The 17,551-nt window shown below is 56.9% G+C and overlaps 1 protein-coding gene across 1 annotated transcript in view; it reads right to left on the reverse strand.

The window, feature by feature from the left end:
- LOC119963596 (snake venom metalloproteinase kistomin-like) overlaps positions 1-17,551 on the reverse strand; it is a 130,153-nt gene that overhangs the window by 69,564 nt on the left and 43,038 nt on the right. Inside the window, exon 2 of the mRNA XM_038792927.1 lies at positions 12,550-12,659. Within this exon, the coding sequence (XP_038648855.1) occupies positions 12,550-12,659 (110 nt within the window). The remainder of the gene's footprint in view (positions 1-12,549; positions 12,660-17,551) is intronic.

The following is a 17,551-nucleotide window of genomic DNA, read 5'->3' on the forward strand; positions in this document are numbered from 1 at the left end:
TTCCAAAGAGAAAAGCCCTAGCTCCCTCAACCTTTCCTCATCAGACCTACCCTGCAAACCAGGCAGCATCCTGGTAAATCCCCTTTGCACCCTTTCCAATGCTTCCACATCCTTCCTATAGTGAGGTGACCAGAACTGCACACAATACTCCAGGGGCTGGTTTAGCACAATGGGCTAAATCGCTGGCTTTGAAAGCAGACCAAGGCAGGCCAGCAGCACGGTTCAATTCCCGTACCAGCCTCCCTGAACAGGCGCCGGAATGTGGTGACTAGGGGCTTTTCACAGTAACTTCATTGAAGCCTACTCGTGACAATAAGCGATTTTCATTTTCATTTCATGTGGTCTCACCAGGTTCATGTATAGTTGCAGCCTAACCTCGCTTCTCTTAAACTCAAGCCCCCTGTTAATAAACGCTAACACACTATAAGCCTTCTTTACGACTCTATCCACTTGAGTGGCAACCTTCAGAGATCTGTGGACATGAACCCCAAGATCTCTCTGTTCCTCCACATTCCTCAGAACCCTGCCGTTGACCCTGTAATCCCCATTCAAATGTTTTCTACCAAAATGATCACCTCACACTTATCAGGGTTAAACTCCATCTGCCATTTTTCGGCCCAGCTCTGCATCCTATCAATGTCATTGATAAAAATCACAAATAGCAGAGGACCCAGCACTGATCCCTGTGGTACCCCGCTGGTAACTGGGCCCAGCACTGATCCCTGTGGTACCCCGCTGGTAACTGGGCCCAGCACTGATCCCTGTGGTACCCCGCTGGTAACTGGGCCCAGCACTGATCCCTGTGGTACCCCGCTGGTAACTGGGCCCAGCACTGATCCCTGTGGTACCCCGCTGGTAACTGGACCCAGCACTGATCCCTGTGGTACCCCGCTGGTAACTGGGCCCAGCACTGATCCCTGTGGTACGCGGCTGGTAACTGGGCCCAGCACTGATCCCTGTGGTACCCCGCTGGTAACTGGACCCAGCACTGATCCCTGTGGTACCCCGCTGGTAACTGGACCCAGCACTGATCCCTGTGGTACCCCGCTGGTAACTGGGCCCAGCACTGATCCCTGTGTTACCCCGCTGGTAACTGGACCCAGCACTGATCCCTGTGGTACCCCGCTGGTAACTGGACCCAGCACTGATCCCTGTGGTACCCCGCTGGGGACTGGGCCCAGCACTGATCCCTGTGGTACCCCGCTGGTAACTGGGCCCAGCACTGATCCCTGTGGTACCCCGCTGGTAACTGGGCCCAGCACTGATCCCTGTGGTACCCCGCTGGTAACTGGGCCCAGCACTGATCCCTGTGGTACCCCGCTGGGGACTGGACCCAGCACTGATCCCTGTGGTACCCCGCTGGGGACTGAGCTCCAGTCTGAAAATGTTCCATCCCCCACCACCCTCTGTCTATGTGATATCCAGTTACTTATCCAATTGGCCAAATTTCCCTCTATCCCAAACCTCCTTACTTTCTTCATGAGCCGACCATGGGGAACCTTATCAAACGCCTTACTAAAATCCATGTATCCGACATCAGCTGCTCTACCTTGATATGGTGTTTGTGTGGAGGGGGGGTAAGAAGCCAAGGATCCCCAAGGCGAGACAGCAAACCAGAAGAAATATGGGCAGCCTGGCCCTACCGAACCTGTAATACTCCCACTGGGGAGCCACAGCCGATGGGAGGAGGGTGAGAACCCAACACGGAATGGGTGAGGCTGGAGGAGTCCTCCTGCAAGGGAATGGCCCTCCATACCCTCAGCCATGCCAACCTCCCCTTAGTCGCGGCAAAGTACACATCCTGCCCAGTTCTGGGAGACACGCTGAGGACATGGATCCTAATGAGGCAGCATTTCGGTCTGGCCGAGATGTCCCCCATGACCCCCATTTGTGGCAATCACAAATTCTCACCAGCCACGCCCGGCGCCACCTTAAACAAAATGGAGTCCGGATGGGGGCACGCCCACAGTCCAGATGGGGGCACGCCCACAGTCCAGATGGGGGCACGCCCGCAGTCCGGATGGGGGCACGCCTGCAGTCCGGATGGGGGAACGCCTGCAGTCCGGATGGGGGAACGCCCACAGTCCGGATGGGGCACGCCCACAGTCCGGATGGGGGCACGCCCACAGCCCGGATGGGGGTACGCCCACAGCCCGGATGGGGGTACGCCCACAGTCCGGATGGGGGCACACGATTTCGGCGTCGGCAAACGGAAATCCCGCCCTCTGCCTCTCCAAGGAAGTTGTGGGTACAGTATTGTAAACTACAGAGAACCTGACTGAATAAATCTGCAGTGAAGACCACGTATATCTGATGTTTTCATGTGTGGAACGATCTACCTGGATTGTACGCAGAACAATACTTTCACTGTGCCTCGGGACAACAAATCTAAATACAAATGTAAAAATCGAAGTGCAGGCTGCAACAAAGACTTTATTCCGTACGATTACTGAGGAGATAAGTGTGGAGAGAACCTCCATCTGAAAGAAAGACTCTTTCTTGCTTTCCCTGACAGTTGTTCCCCCTTTCCACACGTCTGTATTTGTCTATCTTGTGTGTGTACAGAGGGTGGGGGAAGTTAAAGTGGGGGTTAGGTATTAGTTGATAGTTAACTGACTGTATCTGCTGTGTATTTCTATCTAGTTCTTGCTATAAATAGACAAAGAGAACAAAGAACAAAGAAAAGTGCAGCACAGGAACATTAAAGGTGACGTCGCCATAGTCCCAGATGACCATCGGCTGCTTTCCCCTCTGAGGGGGGAGAGCTGACTGGTGGTGATTTAACCTGAAGGTCACCACATCTCAGGCGGAGGGCGAGGTTATGAAGGTGGGGCCTCCATGAACAGGCTATTCATCAAGAAAGAGTAATTGTGTTTACATAACTGGCGACTGGGACTATTGGGCAGCCAGGAGCCAAATACTTTGGGTATTTTGATAAGAACTATTGGTGAATTGACTTGTGTTGTGACTCCGGGGCGGGTGGGGCCAGCTCTTTAGCCCTGTGCTAAACCAGCCCCTGTGGGTAGGATGCTGCAGCCAACGACCTTGGCAATTGGGATTGGGCCGGACATCAAGGTTGGCTACAGGTGCCCAATGGAACGCCATGCTCTGGCGCTTTGATATCGGCAAGAATGCAGTCCATGCCACGTGTTGGTGAGCGCACACGTTGTACAGTAAAGGCCGTCAGCGTATCATTAACGGAGCCACGCCGGTAGGCGTTGGCCTCCCAAGATACTTGGCCTGTGCCAGGTGGAACGGACGCTGGCGCGGTTCATGTCTGGTATTTAAAAACACGGACCGGGTGCAGTGGCTGCTGAGGGAGAGAGAGAAGATAAGACATGTTTTCAAAGGCGTATCGCTGGGCTGACAGTTCTGCCGCTGGCTTGGCGTGGGGGCATCTGCCAGGGCTGGGGGGAGTAGCGGGGGGGGGGGAGGGGGCGACCAGGAGATGGACTGTGGGCCCCAGAAGAGGCACCGTCAGCCAGCGCACTCTGTGGGAATACCGGTCGGCATCAAGCCCTGCCAGCCCACTGTGCCTCTACTCCCATCCACCCTGCCCCAGGCAGGTGGGCACAACCCATGTAACACACACAACACCCACTGCACATTACAGCTATGATGCCAATGGGTGCCTACCCACCTCGCCCAGCCCAGCACGCATGTCACTAACAGGTCTGATCATTACCCCCTGCAGAAAATACACTGCGGTGTACAGCCGGGTGGGGTTGGCATCAGCCTGGCCGTACAGCCGGGTAGGGTTGGCATCAGCCTGGCCATACAGCCGGGTAGGGTTGGCACCAGCCTGGCCGTACAGCCGGGTGGGGTTGGCATCAGCCTGGCCGTACAGCCGGGTGGGGTTGGCATCAGCCTGGCCATACAGCCGGGTAGGGTTGGCATCAGCCTGGCCGTACAGCCGGGTGGGGTTGGCATCAGCCTGGCCGTACAGCCGGGTGGGGTTGGCATCAGCCTGGCCATATAGCCGGGTGGGGTTGGCATCAGCCTGGCCATATAGCCGGGTGGGGTTGGCATCAGCCTGGCCATATAGCCGGGTGGGGTTGGCATCAGCCTGGCCATACAGCCGGGTGGGGTTGGCATCAGCCTGGCCATATAGCCGGGTGGGGTTGGCATCAGCCTGGCCATATAGCCGGGTGGGGTTGGCATCAGCCTGGCCATACAGCCGGGTGGGGTTGGCATCAGCCTGGCCGTACAGCCGGGTGGGGTTGGCATCAGCCTGGCCGTACAGCCGGGTGGGGTTGGCATCAGCCTGGCCGTACAGCCGGGTGGGGTTGGCACCTGCCTGGCCGTACAGCCCTGGAAGGTTTAGGGGAGAATGGACGAGCAGGAGCTGCTCGATGAGGACCCTGCAGGGCAGGGGCCTGCCCCAGAGAAACAGCAGCCAGACAGTGAGGCTGGAAAGCCGTCTGTCCAACAGGCAGAGGATGATCAGGAGAAAGGAGGCGTCACATCAGGCCATGTGTACACCAGCAGCGCCTGTCGATCGAGGACTAGCCGGACTGGGAGTGTAACCGATGTCTGCGGTTGAACAAGACCTTGTGACATCTGTGCCAGATCGTGGCGCACCTGGGACTGTGGGGGAAGAAGGGAGGAGACCTGTTCCCAGTGACCACCAGGGTAACAGTCGCCCTGAACATTTTTACCAGGTGGGGACCTGGGGGAGGTGGGGGAGGGGGGGGGGGGGGCCCGGGGAGGTGGTTCCAGGCCTGGGGAGGTGGTTCCAGGGTGGGGAGGTGGTTCCGGGCCCAGGGAGGTGGTTCCAGGCCTGGGGAGGTGGTTCCTGGCCGGGGAGGTGGTTCCGGGCCGGGGAGGTGGTTCCAGGTTGGGGAGGTGGGTCCATGCCCGGGGAGGTGGTTCCAGGCCTGGGGAGGTGGTTCCGGGGTGGGGAGGTGGGTCCATGCCCGGGGAGGTGGTTCCAGGCCGGGGAGGTGGTTCCGGGACGGGGAGGTGGTTCCGGGCCGGGGAGGTGGTTCCGGGCCGGGGAGGTGGTTCCGGGCCGGGGAGGTGGTTCCGGGCCGGGGAGGTGGTTCCGGGGCGGGGAGGTGGCTCCGGGCTGGGAAGGTGGTTCCAGGCCTGGGGAGGTGGTTCCAGGCCGGGGAGGTGGTTCCAGGTCCAGGGAGGTGGTTCCGGGCCCAGGGAGGTGGTTCCAGGCCCGGGGAGGTGGTTCCAGGCCGGGGAGGTGGTTCCAGGCCGGGCAGGTGGTGCCGGGGCGGGGAGGTGGTTCCGGGCCCGGGGAGGTGGTTCCAGGCCCAGGGAGGTGGTTCCAGGGCGGGGAGGTGGTGCCAGGCCCAGGGAGGTGGTGCCAGGCCCGGGGAGGTGGTGCCGGGCCGGGGAGGTGGTGCCAGGCCCGGGGAGGTGGTTCCAGGCCCGGGGAGGTGGTTCCAGGCCCGGGGAGGTGGTTCCAGGCCCGGGGAGATGGTTCCGGGCCTGGGAGGTGGTGCCAGGCCCAGGGAGGTGGTTCCAGGCCCGGGGAGGTGGTGCCAGGCCCGGGGAGGTGGTTCCAGGCCCGGGGAGGTGGTGCCAGGCCCGGGGAGGTGGTTCCAGGCCCGGGGAGGTGGTTCCAGGCCCGGGGAGGTGGTTCCGGGGCGGGGAGGTGGTTCCGGGGCTGGGGAGGTGGTTCCAGGCACGGGGAGATGGTGCCGGGACGGGGAGGTGGTGCCGGGGCGGGGACGTGGTTCCAGGCCCGGGGAGGTGGTTCCAGGCCCGGGGAGGTGGTGCCGGGGCGGGGACGTGGTTCCAGGCCCGGGGAGGTGGTGCCAGGCCCGGGGAGGTGGTGCCATGCCGGGGAGGTGGTTCCGGGCCGGGGAGGTGGTGCCGGGACGGGGAGGTGGTGCTGGACCTTGGGAGGTGATTCCGGGCCCGGGGAGGTGGTTCCGGGACGGGGAGGTGGTGCCGGGCCGGGGAGGTGGTTCCAGGCCCGGGGAGGTGGTTCCAGGCCCGGGGAGGTGGTTCCAGGCCTGTGGAGGTGGTTCCGGGGTGGGGAGGTGGGTCCAGGCCCGGGGAGGTGGTTCCAGGCCCAGGGAGGTGGTTCCGGGCCGGGGAGGTGGTTCCAGGCCGGGGAGATGGTGCCGGGCCCGGGGAGATGGTGCCAGGCCCGGGGAGGTGGTTCCAGGGCGCAGCGCCGGCCCTAGGGTTGGTGGCGCCCCCGGCAAGCTGAAATTCGGCGCCCTTACAAGTATAATTTTAAAAAATTTTCACAAGGAGAAAAACTGAAAATGTAGAATAAAAATTCAGCAGTTACAATACAACTTGGCGGCGTTCACAGCTCAGCCACTCTGTACAATAACACAAACTGCTTCCCGGACCCACTGCTGGACACACGAGTCACCCCAGAGCCAATTGGCAAATAGTTCTCGTTTAGACTCACAATTTTGAATGGGTAGAAATTGTTTCATTTCTATATTCTTCCAGGACCAATCTTCAATTCACTGTGTACACAACTAACCTGTCTCTCATTTAAAAAACAAAAACTGTCTGCCCCTCAAAACATACCATGGTGGTCAGGACAGGACCCGAACGCTGTCCAATTGATAACAAATGAAATGTTTCTGAATCACCCGAGCGACGATCCGTGAAACTTTCTCCCTCAGATGCATGTGCTGCACATTCAGTAACTTTAACCAGATGTCAGACTTTTCCCTTTTCGCGGCTGCAAAAGGACGTCTGAAGCGAACTCGTGATTGTTGGCCTCTGCACCGTCAAACGGTCTCAGGCGTGTGGTCAAGGGGGTGAAAAAAAGTTGGAGCAAAGTTTCGGAAGAGTTTTGAGACTTCAAAGGACAGACAGCTGAAGCGTCGCCGGCGCTCCAGTGAAGCCCTGGTTTCTCCGGCGAGATAGGGAGCGGATTGGCAAACAGCAAGACCGGGGTGAGGTCAGTTGCCACTTGGTGGGAGTCGTTGCCCTGGACCTTGAAATGCCCGAAGTGCAGCAACGCCGCTCCTGTGAAATGGACATGGCCGGGGCATTTCAGGCTGGGCGTGCGGGACTGTGAGCCAGGGGCAGGTTAATCAATACCAACCCTGCAGTGATTCCGGGAAAAGTGTGGGAACGATTCATTTCACCCCCTCCCCGCGGTGAGAACAAGAGGAGTGAGATAGAGAGAGAGAGAGAGGAAGAGAGGGGTGGCTCGGAATGCGGAAGGAGCTTACCTGAAGAAGAGTTTGGAGAAGGCATTGGCTTTTTCAATGGGTGATCTCTGCATTGTTGCCCAGTGGAGGGTTTGGAGTACCTGAGGACAGACTCTGCCCGCACACCCCACCTTATTAACACTGCCTGATGATGTCACTACTGGGCACTGAGAAAGAGGAGAGAGAGAGAGAGGAGAGAGAGAGGCTGAAAGTTGACAGCATTGTTACCGTCTCCTCCCAATGACAAAACGGAATTCTCTGCCAAAACTCAGATTGCTACAAATTGATGTCCATTTCTCTGTAATCATTAACGACAGTAAGAAAATGTGATTTATTAATGGTTAACACACCAAATACACTGGCAAACGCACCTGTGAATAATTCTTATTTTACTCTACTCATCTACTCATTGGGTGAGACAGTGTATAATTCAGGGATTTATCCACCCCCCCCGCCCCCCCCCACCCCCAAGCCTGTCTGCCCCGTCCACAGAGGGAATCTCCGCTGACAGAATCACTTCACCTTGTTCTCTTGTCAGGTCAATATGTTTGTTGTTGCAGATTTCTAACAACAGAATTAGTGTTTCCCCGAGCCAAGGCTGATGATTCAGGCGACTGGAACTCTTAACCTTTTTTTTTGGTGGGGGGGTCACATGAAGTGGAGAGAGGACCTCGGAGTTAAGGTTTGGAGTCCGGATCATTCTTCGTCCAGTGAACGGGAAGCAGAACTGCAAATACAAAGCTAATCCCATCTGCAGATCTCTGTCTCCACAGAGGCTGTCAGACCTGCTGAGATTGTTCTGTCTGTTCTGTCTGTTCTGGGTGGGGTGGGGGGATGGGATGTCCCCACCCGGAGACGGATTGTCTCCGTCTCCGGCATCCTCAGTGATTTGCTTTGATCTAAGAGGTGGTGGAGTGCTGCAGGTATTTGATTCTAACAAGACGTTATTGACATTTATAGGCGGCGGGGCAGCCCTGTGGCCCCAGCAGAAGGCCCGATGGTTGTGTTTACCAATCCCCCCACCCCTCCCCCTCCATAAGTGAACCCAAATGTAGAACCGGGCTTGCTCCACTATCTCGGCAGATATCAAACCAAATATGCGTCTTCCCTTCCCGTTCAGGACTTGTTCAAAAGTCACTAAAGAAATCTCACTGTACCAGCAATTCACAGCAATAACTGAACATTTGTAAAGGGTTCCTAGCGCCCCCTAGCACATGGCGCCCCGGGCGACTGCCCGAGTTGCCGGTACCTTGAGCCGGCCCTGCCACGGCGGGGAGGTGGTGCCGGGGCGGGGAGGTGGTGCCGGGGCGGGGAGGTGGTGCCGGGCCGGGGAGATGGTGCCGGGGAGGTGGTTCCGGGGCAGGGAGGTGGTGCCGGGGTGGGGAGGTGGTGCCGGGGCGGGGAGGTGGTGCCGGGCCGGGGAGATGGTGCCGGGGAGGTGGTTCCGGGGCAGGGAGGTGGTGCCGGGGTGGGGAGGTGGTGCCGGGGCGGGGAGGTGGTGCCGGGCCGGGGAGGTGGTGCCGGGGCCGGGGAGGTGGTTCCGGGGCCGGGGAGGTGGTTCCGGGGCCGGGGAGGTGGTGCCAGGCCCAGGGAGGTGGTGCCAGGCCCGGGGAGGTGGTTCCAGGCCGGGGAGTTGGTGCCAGGCTCGGGGAGGTGGTTCCGGGCCGGGGAGGTGGTGCCGGGCCGGGGAGGTGGTGCCAGGCCCGGGGAGGTGGTTCCGGGCCGGGGAGGTGGTGCCAGGCCCGGGGAGGTGGTGCCAGGCCCGGGGAGATGGTTCCGGGCCCGGGGAGATGGTGCCGGGGCGGGGAGGTGGTGCCGGGGCCGGGGAGATGGTGCCGGGCCGGGGAGGTGGTTCCGGGGCTGGGGAGGTGGTGCCGGGCCCGGGGAGGTGGTGCCGGGGCAGGGATGTGGTGCCGGGCCGGGGAGGTGGTTCCGGGCCGGGGAGGTGGTGCCAGGCCCGGGGAGATGGTGCCAGGCCCGGGGAGGTGGTTCCAGGCCGGGGAGGTGGTTCCGGGGCCGGGCAGGTGGTTCCGGGCCGGGGAGGTGGTTCCAGGCCGGGGAGGTGGTGCCGGGCCGGGGAGGTGGTGCCAGGCCCGGGGAGATGGTGCCAGGCCCGGGGAGGTGGTTCCAGGCTGGGGAGGTGGTTCCGGGCCCGGGGAGGTGGTTCCAGGCTGGGGAGGTGGTTCCGGGCCCGGGGAGGTGGTTCCAGGCTGGGGAGGTGGTTCCGGGCCCGGGGAGGTGGTGCCGGGGCGGGGAGGTGGTGCCGGGGCAGGGATGTGGTGCCGGGCCGGGGAGGTGGTTCCGGGCCGGGGAGGTGGTGCCAGGCCCGGGGAGATGGTGCCAGGCCCGGGGAGGTGGTTCCAGGCCGGGGAGGTGGTTCCGGGGCCGGGCAGGTGGTTCCGGGCCGGGGAGGTGGTTCCAGGCCGGGGAGGTGGTGCCGGGCCGGGGAGGTGGTGCCAGGCCCGGGGAGATGGTGCCAGGCCCGGGGGGGGTGGTTCCAGGCTGGGGAGGTGGTTCCGGGCCCGGGGAGGTGGTTCCAGGCTGGGGAGGTGGTTCCGGGCCCGGGGAGGTGGTTCCAGGCTGGGGAGGTGGTTCCGGGCCCGGGGAGGTGGTGCCGGGGCGGGGAGGTGGTGCCGGGGCGGGGAGGTGGTGCCGGGCCGGGGAGGTGGTGCCGGGCCCGGGGAGGTGGTTCCAGGCTGGGGAGGTGGTTCCGGGGCGGGGAGGTGGTGCCGGGCCGGGGAGGTGGTTCCAGGCCGGGGAGGTGGTGCCGGGGTGGGGAGGTGGTGCCAGGCCCGGGGAGGTGGTTCCGGGCCGAGGGAGGTGGTTCCGGGGCGGGGTGGTGGTTCCAGGCCGGGGAGGTGGTTCCGGGCCGGGGAGGAGGTTCCAGGCCCGGGGAGGTGGTTCCGGGTCGGGGAGGTGGTGCCAGCCCCGGGGAGGTGGTTCCGGGCCCAGGGAGGTGGTTCCGGGGCAGGGAGGTGGTTCCAGGCCGGGGATGTGGTTCCGGGGCGGGGAGGAGGTGCCAAGGTGTGGGCAGATGGTGACATACCCGGACGGCCCTGAGGTGGTTGTGCAGATTTTTCTGGCACCCGTGGTCTGTCCTGGCAGTGGGGTCCACAGCACTCATGGCCTCTGCCACCTGCACCCAGGCCCGATTGGCACCAGCTGGTCGCAGCCTTATTCCCATCCCGGGGAACAGGGTGTCCCCCTCTCTCCTCCACGTCATCCAGCAGTCTCTCCAGCTCTGCATTTTGCTAACCTCGGAGGCTACTCCCTGGCATGACCTCTTCCTGGCTGGAATGAGGGTGGGTGGGGAGTGGAGTGGCAATCACGACCCTGGCAAATCCGACACCGGAAACAGTTGGAATTGCAATCATTCCACATTATGCGTGGGACCCGCCTCCTGTCTCTCTTTCCCAGGTTGAAGATGTGCAGCCTGCTCTGTGTGGGATCAGCCTCATGTCTCTCTTCCCCAGGTTGAAGATGTGCAGCCTGCTCTGTGTGGGATCAGCCTCATTTCTCTCTTCCCCAGGTTGAAGATGCACAGCCTGCTCTGCATGGGATCAGCCTCCTGTGTCTCTTCCCCAGGTTGAAGATGTGCAGCTTCCCCAGGTTGAAGATGTGCAGCCTGCTCTGTGTGGGATCAGCCTCCTGTCTCCCTTCCCCAGGTTGAAGATGCACAGCCTGCTCTGCATGGGATCAGCCTCCTGTGTCTCTTCCCCAGGTTGAAGATGTGCAGCTTCCCCAGGTTGAAGATGTGCAGCCTGCTCTGTGTGGGATCAGCCTCCTGTCTCTCTTCCCCAGGTTGAAGATGTACAGCCTGCTCTGTGTGGGATCAGCCTCCTGTCTCTCTTCCCCAGGTTGAAGATGCACAGCCTGCTCTGCGTGGGATCCGCCTCCTGTCTCTCTTCCCCAGGTTGAAGATGCACAGCCTGTTCTGCGTGGGATCCGCCTCCTGTCTCTCTTCCCCAGGTTGAAGATGCACAGCCTGCTCTGCGTGGGATCCGCCTCCTGTCTCTCTTCCCCAGGTTGAAGATGTGCAGCCTGCTCTGTGTGGGATCAGCCTCCAGTATCTCTTCCCCAGGTTGAAGATGTGCAGCTTCCCCAGGTTGAAGATGTGCAGTCAGCTCTGTGTGGGATCAGCCTCCTGTCTCTCTTCCCCAGGTTGAAGATGCACAGCCTGCTCTGTGTGGGATCAGCCTCCTGTGTCTCTTCCCCAGGTTGAAGATGTACAGCTTCCCCAGGTTGAAGATGTGCAGCCTGCTCTGTGTGGGATCAGCCTCCTGTCTCCCTTTCCCAGGTTGAAGATGCACAGCCTGCTCTGTGTGGTATCAACCTCATGTCTCTCTTCCCCAGGTTGAAGGTGCGCAGCTTCCCCAGGTTGGAGATGCACAGCCTGCTCTGTGTGGGATCAGCCTCCTGTCTTTCTTCCCCAGGTTGAAGATGTGCAGCTTCCCCAGGTCGAAGATGCACAGCCTGCTCTGCGTGGGATCCGCCTCCTGTCTCTCTTCCCCAGGTTGAAGATGTGCAGCCTGCTCTGCGTGGGATCAGCCTCATGTCTCTCTTCCCCAGGTTGAAGATGTGCAGTCTGCTCTGACTTGTTTATTCTTCACCCTTTGACCTTTGACCTTTACCCAGTGAGCATGTCTGATGTTAATTTTCCCTTTGCATCAAATTTCACTCCAATTGCAGAGTAAAATCCGCTCTCTGCTGCACCTATTGTGTGGAGCTGAACAACCCTTTAGTCTGCTAAACCAGTTCTCTCTCTGCCAGACAAATATCCCTGGGGCATGTCAAGGGGATACACCTGACTCTTGCGACACTGGAACATTGAGCCTGAGACAGATAGCAGTGTGTCTGCCGATGTCTCTGATCCGGTCTGCAAGCTGAAAATCCAATCCTCACCTCCTTTCCCCTTTTCAGTTTATTCCTGACCAATCAAAGGATTTAAATTCAACCCCAAAACTTTGCGTTTCTCTAATCAGACAGATATCAAATTCTCTTTAAAAAGCATTTGGGGCAGACAGTTTTCAAACTTCCCTTTCAGTGTTCGCTTGAATTTCCCCCCTGACCTATTGATCGATCAGCCTTGCGGACACTCCCCCTCACCCTCCCCGGCTGTCTGCTCTTATCTCAGCTCTGCTTTCTATTACATTCCCTTTCCTGGGGCAGAGCGAGGAGCAGGGTTTCACTGCCTGCAAACAGGAACTGTTATTGTCATCCACACACTGAACATCAAGCTAACTGAGTTAACCGGCCCCCTTCTTTACGTTTATGTTTCACGTTCTCTGTACCCACAATGTTTTGTTTCTATTTTAATGTTGGGTGGGTTGAAATGATTGAGATCATTGCACAACAGGTTGTGATGAGTTCATGTATTCAGACTGTAGGGCCCTGTCAGATTAATTACCTGACGCAGTGTGGATATACTCCGTTTCTTTTTCCCAGAGAGGACTTTTGGGAATACAATTTTATAATCCTTCAATTCTTCAAGTAACGTTTTTTGGTGACCGTGATAACCTGTGTGAAACACAAGGGGAGATTAAGGGTCATTTCAATAAAGATTAGTTCAGAGTACTGCTTAAATACAAACTGGAACAGAGGTGGTTGTGCGCTAGACTAGTAATCCCCGGCCCTGTCTATTGCTGTGGGGGACTTGCAGTAACTCACCAAGGTTCCTGAGACAGCACCTTCAAAACCCCACGGCCACTACCATCTATCAGGACAAGAGCAGCAGATACCTGGGAACCCCACCACCTGGAGGTTCCCCTCCAAGTCACTCACCACCCTGATTGGGAAATATATCTCCGTTCCTTCACTGTCACTGGGACAACATCCTGAAACTCCTTCCCTAACAGCACAGTGGGTGTACCTACACCTCAGGGACTACAGCGGTTCAAGAAGGCAGCTCACCCACCACCTTCTGAAGGGCAACTCAGGATGGGCAATAAATGCTGGCCGAACCAGCGGCTCCCACATCCTGTAAATTAATTTTTAAAAGTTACAATGCTATGACGACAGGTGGTGGAATTTAAATACAATGATTAAATCTAGAATGGAAACTGGCCTCAAGATTGGAGACCAGGAAAGGAATGTTGTAAAAACTCTGCCGTCCTTACCTGCTCTGGCCTACATGTGACTCCAGACCCACAGCGAATGTGGTTGGGTCTTAAACGCCCGCAGGAATGGGCAACAAAACCTGGCCTTGTCAGTGACACCCATATGTAACATCACTGTTTAGGAAGGGAGGGAGGCAGAGGACGGGAAATTATAGGCCGGTTAGCCGGCCCCCGGGCAGAATGGTGGAGCCCTACAGGGGCCCGGCGGCAGATGAAAGAAGTCCCTCCACAGAACAAGTCCACCCACAGAGCAGTGGGCCCAGATCACGGGCCAGACCACTGTGAGGGTTCCCCCTCCCGGGGTCGGATCTCCCCCCCCCCGAGGACCACCCCCGCACACTCACCTGCCAGGTCCCGCCGTGCGTGAGGCGAGTAATTCACGCCAGCGGGATTGGCCAAACATTGACGGCCGCCCAGGCCCGGGGGGGGGGGGGGGGGGGGGGGGGGGGGGGGGGAGGGCAGGGGGGGCTCGGAGAATCCCTGGCCTGTCTCCATTTCAATGTTTGCCAGGCAAATTTCACCAAGTGACGCCCTCAAACCTCCTTCAGATCAATATTTTTAAACATCTCCTCTCTGGAACACGGCTCAGGAAAAGTCCGGATTAAAGACAGTTTTTAAAATTATCTCAAAGATTGATTTTTTAAAATGTTTATATTGGTTTCCACATTTTATGTTTCACATTCCAGTTTGTAAGTTCAATCACAAGTTCTATAACCGCACATAATACACAGCAAAAAGCAGCAAGGAAAATATTGTCATTTGCCTGGCAAATATTGAAATGGAGACAAGATGATTCAGCCATTAAAGCTGGCGTGTCTTTGACTGTTTTTTTCTGATTCTCTCCTGAGCCATTCGCGCTGTGAGCAAGCGAGTCTCACATTTATTACCCATCCTTAATTACCCTGGAGCGTATTGGGTCGCTCGGACATTTCAGATTTTGCCTGGGTTGGGTTGTTGATCGTAGCAGAGCGAAGGTGGAGGGCAACCTGCTCGAGGTGGACAACATTCGGAGGGATATTGATAGGGTGGATGGGAAGAAGCCTTTCCCTTTATTAGAGGGGTCAGTAAACAGGGGGCAGAGATTTATGGTAACAGGCAGGAAGTTTAGGGGGGATTGAGGAAAAACGTTCTCATCCAGAGGCGATAGGAAACGTCTTGTAAAGCTACTAATATTGCAATGGGTGAAGACACAAACTACTTTGCAGCAAGAATAACAAGCCCAGAGAACCATGGATGGCCTGAGATATTCAGGATACAATGAGAAGGAAGACAGAGGCTTTCAATAAGTACATGGGGAGCAAATCAACAGAGGTATTAGTGAAGTACAGAAAGTGCAGGATGGAAATTCAGAAAGTAATTAGGAGAGAAAAGAGGGGACATGAGAAAGAGGGGACAAGAATATCAATGGGAAGAGGATCACTAGGGAAAGAGTAGGGCCCATAAGGGACCGGGGGGGGGGGGGGGGGGGCGGAATCTGTGGGTGGAACCAGAGGACATTGGGAGGGATATGGAACCCGGGGAGAGAGACTGTGAGGTTATTGAGCAAGTTGTCATCGGGAGGTGTTGGCAGGTTGAAAAGTGGACAATTCTCCAGGTCCGGATGGACTGTGTCCCAGGATGCTGTGGGAGGCGAGGGAGGAGATTGCAGGGATCTGACCCAAATTGTTAATTCCTCTCTGGCCACGGGAGAGGTGCCAGGGGACTGGAGAACAGCTAATGTGGTCCCACTATTTAAGAAAGGTTGTAGGGATAAGCCAGGGAACTGCAGACCAGTGAGTCTCACATCAGAAAGCAATGGAGAAAATTCTGAAGGAGAGAATCGATCTCCACTTGTCGTATGAGGAAAGGTTGAGGACTCTGGGTCTGTACTCGTTGGAGTTTAGAAGGATGAAGGGGGATCTTATTGAAACGTACAAGATACTGCGAGGTCTGGATAGAGTGGACGTGGAGAGGATGTTTCCACTTGTAGGAAAAACTAGAAGCAGAGGACACCATCTCAGAGTAAAGGGACGATCCTTTAAAACAGAGATGGGGAGGAATTTCTTCAGCCAGAGGGTGGTGAATCTGTGGAACTCTTTGCCGCAGAAGGCTGTGGAGGCCAAATCACTGAGTGTCTTTAAGACAGAGATAGGTTCCTGATCAATAAGGGGATCAGGGGTTATGGGGAGAAGGCAGGAGAATGGGGATGAGAAAATATCAGCCATGAATGAATGGCAGAGCAAACTCGATGGGCCGAGTGGCCTAATTCTGCTCCTATGTCTTACAGTCTTATGGAGGGTGGAATCTAAAACCAAAGAGAAAATGCTGGAAAATCTCAGCAGGTCTGGCAGCATCTGCAGGGAGAGAAAAGAAAGGGTCCAGAGACATTCACAAGAATGAGCCAGGTTCAGCAGCGTTTCACTTGCATCTCTTCCAATCTGGTCTATTCCATTCGCTGCTCCCAATGTGGTCTCCTCTATATCGGAGAGACCAAACGCAGACTGGGTGATCGCTTTGCTGAGCATCTTCGGTCTGTGCGCCTTCAGGACCCTGACCTTCCTGTTGCTTGCCATTTAACAAAAGACCCTGCTCCCATGGCCACATGTCTGTTCTTGGCCTGCTGCAATGATTCCAGTGAAGCTCAACGCTAACTAGAGGAACAACATCTCATCTTCCGGTTAGGCACGCTACAGCCTTCCGGCCTGAACATCGAATTCAACTTCAGATGATCAGCCCCACCTCAACCCATTTGTTTTCATTTCATTTTAACTGTCTTTTACCATTTTTTTCTTTTTTGCCCATCTTTATATATATTTACCCCCCCCCCCCCAATCTTATCCCCCTTTCCTGACCCCCACAACTACATCTGTCATTGTTTACCCTCTGATGTTAGTTTCCCTGCTGTTTGGCCTCTCACATATTTTGTTCTCTCTGAGGACTGCCATTAGCACTCTGTTCCCTTGGTGTCTGTGACCATTAACACTCTTTCCCCATGGTATCTGTGGCCATTAACACCCTTTCCCCTTGGTATCTGTGGCCATTAACACTCTTTCCCCATGGTATCTGTGGCCATTAACACCCTTTCCCCTTGGTATCTGTGGCCATTAGCACTCTTTCCCCTTGGTATCTGTGGCCATTAGCACTCTTTCCCCTTGGTATCTGTGGCCATTAACACTCTTTCCCCTTGGTATCTGTGGCCATTAGCACTCTTTCCCCTTGGTATCTGTGGCCATTAGCACTCTTTCCCCTTGGTATCTGTGGCCATTAACACTCTTTCCCCTTGGTATCTGTGACCATTAACACTCTTTCCCCTGGGTTTCTGTGGCCATTAACACTCTTTCCCCTTGGTATCTGTGGCCATTTGCACTCTTTCCCCTGGGTATCTGTGGCCATTAACACTCTTTCCCCTTGGTGTCTGTGACCATTAACACTCTTTCCCCTTGGTGTCTGTGGCCATTAACACTCTTTCCCCATGGTATCTGTGGCCATTAACACTCTTTCCCCTTGGTGTCTGTGACCATTAACACTCTTTCCCCATGGTATCTGTGGCCATTAACACTCTTTCCCCTTGGTGTCTGTGACCATTAACACTCTTTCGCCTTGGTATCTGTGACCATTAACACTCTTTCCCCTTGGTGTCTGTGACCATTAACACTCTTTCGCCTTGGTATCTGTGGCCATTAGCACCCGGTTTCCCTGGGTTTCTGTGGCCATTAACACTCTTTCGCCTTGGTATCTGTGGCCATTAGCACCCGGTTTCCCTGGGTTTCTGTGGCCATTAACACTCTTTCCCCTGGGTATCTGTGGCCATTAGCACCCGGTTTCCCTGGGTTTCTGTGGCCATTAGCACCCGGTTTCCCTGGGTTTCTGTGGCCATTAACACTCTTTCCCCTTGGTATCTGTGGCCATTAACACTCTTTCCCCATGGTTTCTGTGGCCATTAACACTCTTTCCCCTTGGTATCTGTGGCCATTAGCACCCGGTTTCCCTGGGTTTCTGTGGCCATTAACACTCTTTCCCCTGGGTATCTGTGGCCATTAGCACCCGGTTTCCCTGGGTTTCTGTGGCCATTAGCACCCGGTTTCCCTGGGTTTCTGTGGCCATTAACACTCTTTCCCCTTGGTGTCTGTGACCATTAACACTCTTTCCCCTTGGTGTCTGTGGCCATTAGCACCCGGTTTCCCTCGGTGTCTGTGACCATTAACACTCTTTCCCCTTGGTATCTGTGGCCATTAGCACCTGGTTTCCCTGGGTTTCTGTGACCATTAACACTCTTTCCCCTTGGTATCTGTGACCATTAGCACCCGGTTTTCC

The sequence above is a fragment of the Scyliorhinus canicula genome, chromosome 3 (genome assembly GCF_902713615.1).
Source record: "Scyliorhinus canicula chromosome 3, sScyCan1.1, whole genome shotgun sequence".
In the NCBI taxonomy this organism is placed as follows: domain Eukaryota; kingdom Metazoa; phylum Chordata; class Chondrichthyes; order Carcharhiniformes; family Scyliorhinidae; genus Scyliorhinus; species Scyliorhinus canicula.